The following is a 9,985-nucleotide window of genomic DNA, read 5'->3' on the forward strand; positions in this document are numbered from 1 at the left end:
GGGTACAGGGTATAAAAAGCGAAGAAATGTTAAAACCGCAATCAATTCAATTTTTCCATGGGAGAAATCCAATAATTTAGTATTCAGTTTATTTTTGTAATACACGAAGTTTAAAGTTAATCGATTTTTCATACACTTGTTTCAACCCGCTTAATTCCAGTTCCTAATTATCGCTTACAAGCTTTGGATGGTCAGACAGTTAGTCAGATTAAAATATTTATGTGTCTCTAACATGGACATAGAAATAAGCCACCTGTTATATATTTGTTCTGTTTCAACTCGTTAGTATACACTTAAACGGTTTTGGTAAAGGGTAAGATAATTTCATAGAGATGAACAAATTGTTTTTATTTGACAAATTCAGAATGTAAACATGAGAAAATAATTAATGAACAATGGAAAATTGAACGCTCAAATAAGAAAAACTATTTCGTCTGCAACCATTATTTGGTTATCCTCGGTCATGCGATGTACGGCCGCCTGGATTTCGCCACTAGAGAAAGGTTCAGTAGTTTTTTCATTGATGGCGACTGTAATACGAGCGAGGGGTAAACTTTGTTCTCGAGCCTCTCGGAATAGACGTTGCAGTCCGTTCTTAAAAACACCCAGTCGTTCTTCAGTTATGTTGGCCGAACTGGGTAAGACTGTGCCTTCAGAAGATTCGCCATTAGTCTGAGTAAAAACCGATCCGGAAGCATCAACTGGCAACGATCGACGTGTCTCTCGACGCGTTAGGTCTCCAGCGTCAGGCTGCGGTGTCTCGATGTCCTCATCGCTGTCATGCATAGCATCAGTGGCATCGGTGCGTGTCCTTTTGCTGCGGCGTGAGGGCGATTGCTGACTTGCAACAGTTGCACTATCATCTTCATCGGAGGAGGCGCCATCGCGACGCCGCTTTCCGCTGCGTTCCTTTTCCAACACCTTTTTAAAATAAGCAAACTGAACCAACTCAATGGCAGAATGTGCATCGTCAATTGTGACTGTTTTGGAGATCCGAGCACGTGCATGCGCTGTCGCCAAACGAATCAACGTCTCCAAAGTACGCGCAGTGATAGGCTGCGTGCGCGCCACATCCGTGTCAACGGCCTCTTGAGAGCGCAGGCGAGAGTACTCGTTCGCAATGGCCTCGCATGCTTGCTCGCTGAGTTTTGGTTTCATACATTTGGCAATGTGTATGTACTTTCGCATAAACTCGACGGAAAGGATCTTTTCGTGGCGTTTGCGCGACTTGCCGTGTAATAGCGCATCGTATTTTTCATAAACTTCGGTATCTTTTTTATCCTCAGAGCTTGACACAAAAGATAGCGAGTCTGCGTATGAGCTGCCCATTGAGAGCGGTTCCCCGTCAGCCTCTTTGGGGTTTCTGTAGCGATGCATACGAACCACATGATCCGAAATCATTTGGTCGACGTCGGCATCAATGACATCCAGCATGACGAAAAGCAAATCGAAACGCGAAAGTAAGGAGTCTTGCAGTCCAATGTTCTCCATGGGCGTTTTATATTGGTCGTACTAAAATAGAATTTAAATTGTGTGAATAACTTTTTGCATACGGTTATAACTATTTATAAAATACAAATATTTATTTAATTTCACATGTAGCTATCTACTGTTAGGCGCAATTTATAGACCCAGTATATATAATATTTATTAATATACGAGTAGTCTGATTTAAAATTAAAAAGCAAATATACAAAGTGTAAAACAAAGAGGACTTTTGGAATAGAGAATTTTCTGCTGGAGCTATTCGAGAGTGGCCCAGATGACTGGGGATTTTGACGAATATGTTGCCCATCCAAAATTCGTGATTATCGTCGAATAAGCCGTCAAAACCGTACGAGAATTTATCAAAAATCAGACAAAAACTTTAATTGAAATTCAATTAAATAACTTTAAAACAACGATTCATTGCATTTTAAACTGATTCTTGCTTTAAATCGCACAAGTTGACTGATAACCAAAAATTGAGCTTATCGGTCGACAAAAACTCTCATTTTACAAATCAACCACAAATTCGCTAGATTGGACCCTACGGGTTTTATCTTTTCGGAATTTACAGATCAAAGAAGAGCTGCCATCCAAAAGGCTTGTACTGACATCCTAAAGGCAAACGAAATAAAACACCGTGCATATTACTGTACGATAGCGGAATAAAAACAAGAGAGAACGCTACAGTCGAGCAAGCCCGACAGTAAAATAGCCTGTACTCTCCACAAAAAAGGAAAATAAAAATCTTTTTTTTATTTATGGCTATAACTTTCTTCAGAATAGACCCATCATGATGAAACTTGGCATATCGACACATAAGCACTAACTGGAAACTTGGCATACGGACACATAAACACACTAACTGGATGTAACTACCAAAATTGATTTCGACAAACTTGACCTGCCTGGATACCAAGTTTGGTAATTCTAGCTCTTGTACCTTCTGAGATCCTTGCGCTCATTCAGACAAACGGACGGACGGACATGGCTATATCAACTTGTCTTGTCATCCTGCTCAATAATATATATATATATATATATATATATATATATATATATATATATATATATATATATATATATATATATATATATATATATATATATATATATATATAATTTTAAAATAGCTAACTATTTATGCTAACGGAGCTATGAAATTATTTTAATGTCGCAGACCTTTTTCAAGCGAATAAGTACAGAATAAAATCTCTCTTTTTTGTAACACCCTTAATTCATACATATGATGTAGATGTATGTACATATATACATATGTAAGCGATTGCTTATGATAGAAGAATGTACTCACTCTTCCATACACAGGATTTGCAGCAGCCAGGACCGAACATCGTGCATTAAGTGACGCTACAAAAGTATGTGAAAGAATGTTTTAATTTTTGAATAATTGAATTTATGATATTGACAAACATTACCATGAATCCCGGCTTTCGAAATCGTTACACGCCCTTGCTCCATGACCTCGTGTATTGCCGTGCGATCAATATCGCTCATCTTATCAAACTCATCGATGCAGACGACCCCGCGATCCGCAAGCACCATTGCACCCGCCTCTAAACGGCGCTCACCCGTCTCCTGGTCCGTGGTGACAGCAGCTGTTAGACCAACACCACTAGAACCGCGACCCGTGGTAGGAATGGCACGAGGGGCCGTGTTTAGTACGTAGCGCAAGAGTTGTGACTTCGCCACACTGGGATCTCCAATAAGCAGCACATTTATATCGCCACGTAGGCGGGTGCCATTTGGGAGTAACTTTTCTACACCACCTAGTAGTAAACACAGGATTGCCTGTTTGACGTATGAGTGTCCATGGATGGATGGTGCCAGGCTCTTGCTCAGCAGCTCAAAGATATCATTGTTCTTGGCCAGTTTCTTGCACAGCATAATATCCTCACGTGTTATGTCCAGGTTGGTGTCCTTGCTGAGCAACGAGATGTTATTGGCCAGCAGCACGGTGCGAAAAGTGCCTGATGTGTAGCCGCCGTTTTTAGCGGGCAGGCAACGATAGTTGCCTACGATTTGCACACGGTCGCCGGGTTTGCAGCGATCAACAAGATCATCATCACACACTATGTCTACGGAACGCGGCAGTTGACCAGCTGGTGCTTTCTCGGGCATCTCCTGTATGGTGAGTGTCTGATGATCCTTATAGACAGACAAACCAAACTCTGTTTCCAGCAGATTGCCGTCCTCGTCCTTTGTCGGATAGACAGCGCTCGATGGCACAGCCTCGAATGATGTGAGATCCGTGTACTTACGTTCCAATGTTTTGCGCGTTATGGGACAAAAGTGTACGCTGCGCACCACTTTCGGATGAATTAGTGACACCTTTGTTACGATTCCCTCCACGCATACTAAATTTCCAAGGAAAATTGAAGTCAGGGAGCGAGGTGTCACATGTCGGTTGCCAAAGCAACCCTCAAATCCAACAAAGAAATCTTCATGCTGCTTCGCATAACTGGGATCGACCGTAGAGGCGTATTCCTTGAGAGCGCGCCCAAATGCCAGCTGTTCATCGGATGCGTTACTTAGCAGCCCCATAGCCCGTTGTGGGTTCTTGCGCTTCAAATCATTTATATTTACTACCAGTCGTTGACTTTTCTCGGCAATCATATCCTTTACGTGACCTGCGTAGATACCCTGGTCAACCTCATCATCCAAAAAGTCAACATATTCACGCTGTATATCTTTAATGTACTGTTCTGCATCCTGTGCCATCTTCAATTTCTTTTAATAAAGTTGGAGCGAAATTATCAATACAACCTTTCTTGATGGCAAAATGCTTTTGGCGGGAACCGTAGCTGAACCACGTCTATCTTCAGTTCACAACACTGTTTAAAGCGTCGCTAGCGATGGGTATCGACAGTTTGTTTTCATGTCACGATCTGATAGGTATTATTTTTTTTCCAAATGCATGTTTAGAATTGTTAAGGCTTTGAACAATATGTCTTCTATTTGCAATAATATACGCATTTAATGTAGAAATAAACAAACACACAAAGATATGTATACAATTAACATATATTAAACTTCGATATATTTAACATTAATAGAAATTCCTATATTATACTGTTTTATTTATGTGTAAATGCTTAAATGTATTATTTAGGCAAATAATGATTTGAAAAACATCTTGTATTTTATGGAAATAGCCGAATTTCCTCTAAGAAAAATCTAATTACGGGTGAAATTGTGCTATTGAGTTCAACAATACTGATAACATTTTATTTATTTGTCGCTTTATCGATAGAATATTGCCACTTTAGCTGGAAAGAAAAGAAGAAGAACGACCATTTTTTCGCGTGATAATTAAAAGTTTATTTAAAATTAGCTAAAGTCATGGCGTTTAATTACGAAGAAATGAGTTGGTCTGGTGAGTTTATTTGAATTACACACAATTTGTTTGTTGCCCTTTGGGATGCAGATCCATGATTCCAAAGGTGGGACCACGACTGTCCCGCAGAATATGCTTGAAAACTAAGAAATTGTGGAATGTAATTTTATTTGGCTTAATTGCAGATGTGCGAGATCAGTTTCGGAAATGGCGAGAGGAAAATGAGCGCCATAGTGAGGATGTTATACAGCTGTGGGTAGCACTTTTGGAAGATAGATTGCACAAGACGGGCAACGAGCGACATTTGATATTGGAGCAAGTTATAATAGCGGCGCTGGACACGGCACGATTCGACATCGCTACCAAGTGCACAAAGCAACTTAGTGCGGAGTTTCCCGGCAGCTTGCGTGTGCTAAAGTTCAAAGCTATGCGCTTGGAAGCAATGGAGCAATACGATGAGGCCGAAAAAATTTTGGATGCTATTATTGCCAAAGATGAAACAAATGCTGCGCCACGCAAGAGGAAAATAGCAATATTAAAGGCGCGCGGGCGCCGTGTAGATGCAATCAAAGAACTGAATGAGTATTTAAAAAAGTGAGTTGTAGTGTAGATTGTACATAGGTACCGTGTCATATTGCGATTTTTTCTGTAGATTTATGTCTGATCAGGAAGCCTGGCATGAGCTGTGCAACTTGTACTTGTCCGAAGGAGAATACGGAAAGGCTGCCTTTTGCATGGAGGAAGTTCTGCTTCACAGTCCACATAGTCATTTGATACATCAGCGGCTTGCCGACATACGTTACACCATGGTGAGTTTGCTTGTCGTGTATTACAATCAGGTAAATAAAAACAAATTGCCTTTGCAGGGTGGCTTAGAGCACATTGAAACAGCTCGCACATACTATTCCCAAGCCATCAAACTCAATCCGCACAATTTGCGTGCTCTCTACGGTCTTTACTTGTGTTGCAGTTTTGTGGCAAACTCCAGAGCTGCAGTCTCTAAGCGCAAAGAGGCGCAAAAGCTTGCCCAGTGGGCTCTTGAGCAGGTTGCAGCACTCACTGCCAGCAACTCGCCAATCAAGAACAACGATAAGCTGATTGCCTCACTCGATGCTGCCTTTGGAAATCTGGAGATCAAGGCGAATTGACACGTAGATGCGCGTTGAGTACCCAACCTCAGGTGCAAAACTGGGAGAATGTAAACAATTCCAAATATGCCCATAATATTATTTAATTTTCTTCAATTTACAACCAATTTTTGGTTATGCATAGGTGTTAATACTTTTCAAAAGTTGCGAATCCAACTGATTCAGGGTGGTTAAGACATGCAAATATTTGCATACATATAAACATAGTCAAAAGATTGGTTTTGGTGTTGGCCAAAAACTTCTTTCACTCTGACGCATTGAGACGGGTTTTCAATAAAATAGAAAATAAAATGAGTGTGTTTTTGTAGTGCCATGAAAAGTGATGCCGCTAGCCGCCTAATGCTAACTTTAATTTGAAGATAGTATCTTTATGCTCCAGAATATATTAAACACGTACAAATAAATCGTTATAATGAGGTGCTGTGTAAAATGTCAACAGCAAAAAGGGTAATGTTGAAAAGATACATATGTATGTATGTACTACATAGTGATGATTTAGAACTATTTCCTGTATATTTCTACATATACTATTTATCAAATACATTGCGCATAAGTATGTAGGTAAATATGTATGTGTTTATTTGTACATTTGAACACGAGAATTTACAATTTACTCTAATTTGCCGAGCACTTAACTGGCAATGCACATGGGAGCACTATCTACTATGTATGTGTATATATTCTTATACTCTTTACTAATGGTTGTAAAGGTATATTGCTTTGATATGTAAGTTTGTAGCACCCATAATGAAAATGGCATCGTAAATATGTGTTCTAATGTCATGTGTATACTAGTTATTGAGGTGCTACCTTCCGCCACGTTTTGCTTTTGATGGGCACCGACGAGACTGACCATGCCAGACTCCTACATACTTATATGATGTGTCACAGGAACAGTATTATTTGAATACAGATGGTTATAAAAAACAGATTTGATTTTTTTTTTTTTTATATTGATTACGGACAGAGTAGGGTATGGACCTGTGATCGTGGAGGAAACGGTGAAGAGTATATTGCTTCGGCGCAGCCCTGTGTGTGTATGAATATATGTACATACTTACATATCGGTAAACATTTAAGTTTTTAGGTGGAACCATACATAAGTTATGTATCTACATATGTATATGCAGTTGAGTGCGAGAGTACATTTTATACTGATAAGCTTGTTTTTGTGACAAATCGAGCATACATCTTACATGCACACACTAATGTATACATGCATATATAAATACTAAACGCACTTACTCGTAGGTACATACATACATACATATGTATGTGCGCATGCTCGTCAACAATAGGGGCGCACGGGGACTATAAATAGCAACCTAATACTACAAAGTGACTGGGTTAATGGACTCAACAGACCAGCGGAATATGTTCATACTACATATACTTGTATGTATGTATGTAAATTTATAAATATGTACATCTGTATGCGGTGTGCAAGTCAGCATTAGGCTGCTGGCTCTTATCAGTTTGTAGATGAGCCGTTGCTATAGCCAACGCCTCCGCCCCATCCCCCTTTTTTGCGCTGTTTCATTCGAAATAGATCTTTAAAGCTGAGAGTTGGGGAGGACGCCTTACTGCCATTTAGAGTTTGGTGTCGATTATCCGATGCGGAGGCGCTTGTCGACTCATGCCCAGCAAAGGAAGTACAGGAAGAAGAGCTCACACGTCCAGGAATGTGAGGACGTCCGCCTAGAGCGCAACGCGGTATGCCATCCAGATACTTCAGATTAGGCAGCACTTGCAAACAATACAGGCGGTAGTCTATGGGGAGATTGCAAAGGCCCGGATTGCCCATAATTGAAAGATGCTCTAGAGTTGGGCATTGGCGCTCAATGCGATGAATCCAGTCGGATACGATTGAAATATTACAATTGTTTATCCACAAGATGCTTAAGCTGGGCAGATACGGCAGTGTGCTAACGTCCAAATTTTCATTTCTGTCGAGAATCAGCGTGTGCAGCTCCTCAAAGAATGATAGAAACGACAGATTGCGAAAGTTATTGTGACTGAGATCCAGGTACTTGGTTTGCGCGGCGAACTTATCGGCGATGCGACGAGGGATTGTGCGCAAGTTCTCGTATGCGAGCGATATGCGACCATTCTCCTCGAGAATACCTTCGGTGAAGGAAGCTTCACTGGTGTAGCTGCTTCCACTAATGGAGCACGGGTTCGTAGAGATCATTTTCTCGCCGTAACCGTAGGCGTCGTTGTAGTTGCAGTCGTAGTCGATCGCCGGGCAGAGACTCTCGAGCGATTGAAGATTAGCGCACGTCTTCAGCAGGTCGTACAGGTAACTACCGCACGGGTGGAAAGGGAAAAATTAATGATGCAGTTTTAATTTGTTTAGTTTAAATACCTTTAACCTACCTGTCTTCCGAGTGCGAGCGTCCAGAAGTCTCAGACATAATGACCGGCAATCATAGCTGTAAGCGAAAATGATCTTTATGTACTTATGTAAATGACAAAGACTGAGAACTAAGTGTGAACTCTTCCTGTCGTGCCAACTATTGTTTGATTTTAAAGAGTGTCCTGTGCGCAAGAGTGCTGCAAGATTTACTGAAAACTGGCTTTATTGGACCAATGTTTATAGCAGACTGGAGAGACATCACTCGCTTACTAGCGAGGCAAGTATATGCGTACACACATATGTAAAAAAATACATATATAAATACGCATGTATGTATATATACACTCTTATCTTTAGGAGAGGAATGCACACATTCATATACATATGTACAAGTACATGTGTATGTACATATTCAAATAAGATGCATGCGTGTTTCTACATATGTATGTATGTATGTACATATGTATGCATTTATTGTATTTACATTTTGATTGTAGACACGATACCATTGTTTTGTCTTATTGTGTCCTATCAGTTAGACAGAGAATTTCAGATGTCTGATGACTCTTGTAACGCGTGGAAGAAGATTGCCGTTTCATAGTTTACATCAATAAAATATTGACAGAAAGCTTTTAGGAGAAGTGTTTCTTGAACTGAATACAATTTAATTAAATAAAATCAATTTTTTTGTTTGTTTGAGTGGGTGGATACAGGGTATTTAAGATAACTCGATTTTTGATTATTATTATTATACCACAGTGGTATGCGAGTCCGGCTCTTGTAGGTACATATAGTATATCCTGTACCCGACACTTCGTTCACAATCAGACAAGTCACTCTAATTGCAAAACTTGATAAAATGTTCTGTCCTAGCTCTTATAGTCTCTGAAATCCAGGTGTTCATACCGAAAAGACAGAAACCCATTACTGAATCGATGTCTTGCTCATCAAGAATAGTAATGTTATGAGGTCTGCCACGTCTTCTGCCTGTTGTATTATTTGCTTTGCACAATCCTTGTATCTTATAATATGTATGATTAATAATAGGTACGTACTTCTTCTTTGTCAAACTATATGTACCGACATATATGCAGTGGCTTATACCTTCATTAAACCAATACCTTTCTAAAAATACTTGATATAATTCAAAAATGTATCAATTAAAAATTCAGACATGTAATAATATGCGTAGAGAAGAGGAACCCGAACGAAAATAAAATAAAATTATCCACATTTTTAGTTGTCTTGTCATTACTTATACATCTTCTTTAATTTTTAAAGGGTATTTATGTTATGGCGTTCTGGCTTATTGCCTGGAGATTTATAATCCATTATTTTCGAGACACATTTTTCCACATATTGAATGATTTGAAATATATTTAATAAGACAACCTTCGTAGCCGAAGTCATCGATGATGAGCTCAGAACAATGAGGTTACTACTGTTTATACTCTGTACATAAAATGTACAAGAGTTTATTAGGTTTGCGGGAGCTGAAAATGTAACAGACAGAAGGAGGCATGGCAGACCCCACAAAGTATATATATTCTTGATCACCATGACGAGACGAGTCGATCTAGCCCCCCCCCAGACCATTGAGGAATCACTGAGCGACGACTGTCTCCGGGTTCACGAGTCGAT

At 39.8% G+C, this 9,985-nt stretch overlaps 3 protein-coding genes across 3 annotated transcripts; 1 reads left to right on the plus strand and 2 right to left on the minus strand.

Annotated features, from left to right (window-relative positions):
- Window positions 1-322: 322 nt before the first annotated feature.
- LOC115625150 (DNA replication licensing factor Mcm3) lies at window positions 323-4,289 on the minus strand. Its single transcript, XM_030520074.1, has 3 exons — window positions 2,922-4,289; window positions 2,798-2,853; window positions 323-1,512 (listed from the first exon to the last, which is right to left on the minus strand). The coding sequence occupies exons 1-3, from the start codon at window positions 4,222-4,224 to the stop codon at window positions 412-414; spliced, it is 2,460 nt and encodes an 819-aa protein (XP_030375934.1). The 5' UTR covers window positions 4,225-4,289; the 3' UTR covers window positions 323-411.
- Window positions 4,290-4,738: 449 nt separating this feature from the next.
- On the plus strand, window positions 4,739-6,279 carry LOC115625094 (ER membrane protein complex subunit 2-like). Its single transcript, XM_030519993.1, has 4 exons — window positions 4,739-4,879; window positions 5,026-5,434; window positions 5,493-5,649; window positions 5,707-6,279. The coding sequence occupies exons 1-4, from the start codon at window positions 4,846-4,848 to the stop codon at window positions 5,986-5,988; spliced, it is 882 nt and encodes a 293-aa protein (XP_030375853.1). The 5' UTR covers window positions 4,739-4,845; the 3' UTR covers window positions 5,989-6,279.
- Window positions 6,280-6,399: 120 nt separating this feature from the next.
- Window positions 6,400-8,526, minus strand: LOC115625095. The gene is made up of 2 exons (XM_030519994.1): window positions 8,365-8,526; window positions 6,400-8,291 (listed from the first exon to the last, which is right to left on the minus strand). Exons 1-2 carry the CDS (start codon window positions 8,400-8,402, stop codon window positions 7,460-7,462), a joined length of 870 nt encoding a protein of 289 aa, XP_030375854.1. The 5' UTR covers window positions 8,403-8,526; the 3' UTR covers window positions 6,400-7,459.
- Window positions 8,527-9,985: the final 1,459 nt, after the last annotated feature.

This window comes from Scaptodrosophila lebanonensis, unplaced genomic scaffold, assembly GCF_003285725.1.
Source record: "Scaptodrosophila lebanonensis strain 11010-0011.00,11010-0021.00 unplaced genomic scaffold, SlebRS2 tig00000072-arrow-pilon, whole genome shotgun sequence".
Lineage (NCBI taxonomy): Eukaryota > Metazoa > Arthropoda > Insecta > Diptera > Drosophilidae > Scaptodrosophila > Scaptodrosophila lebanonensis.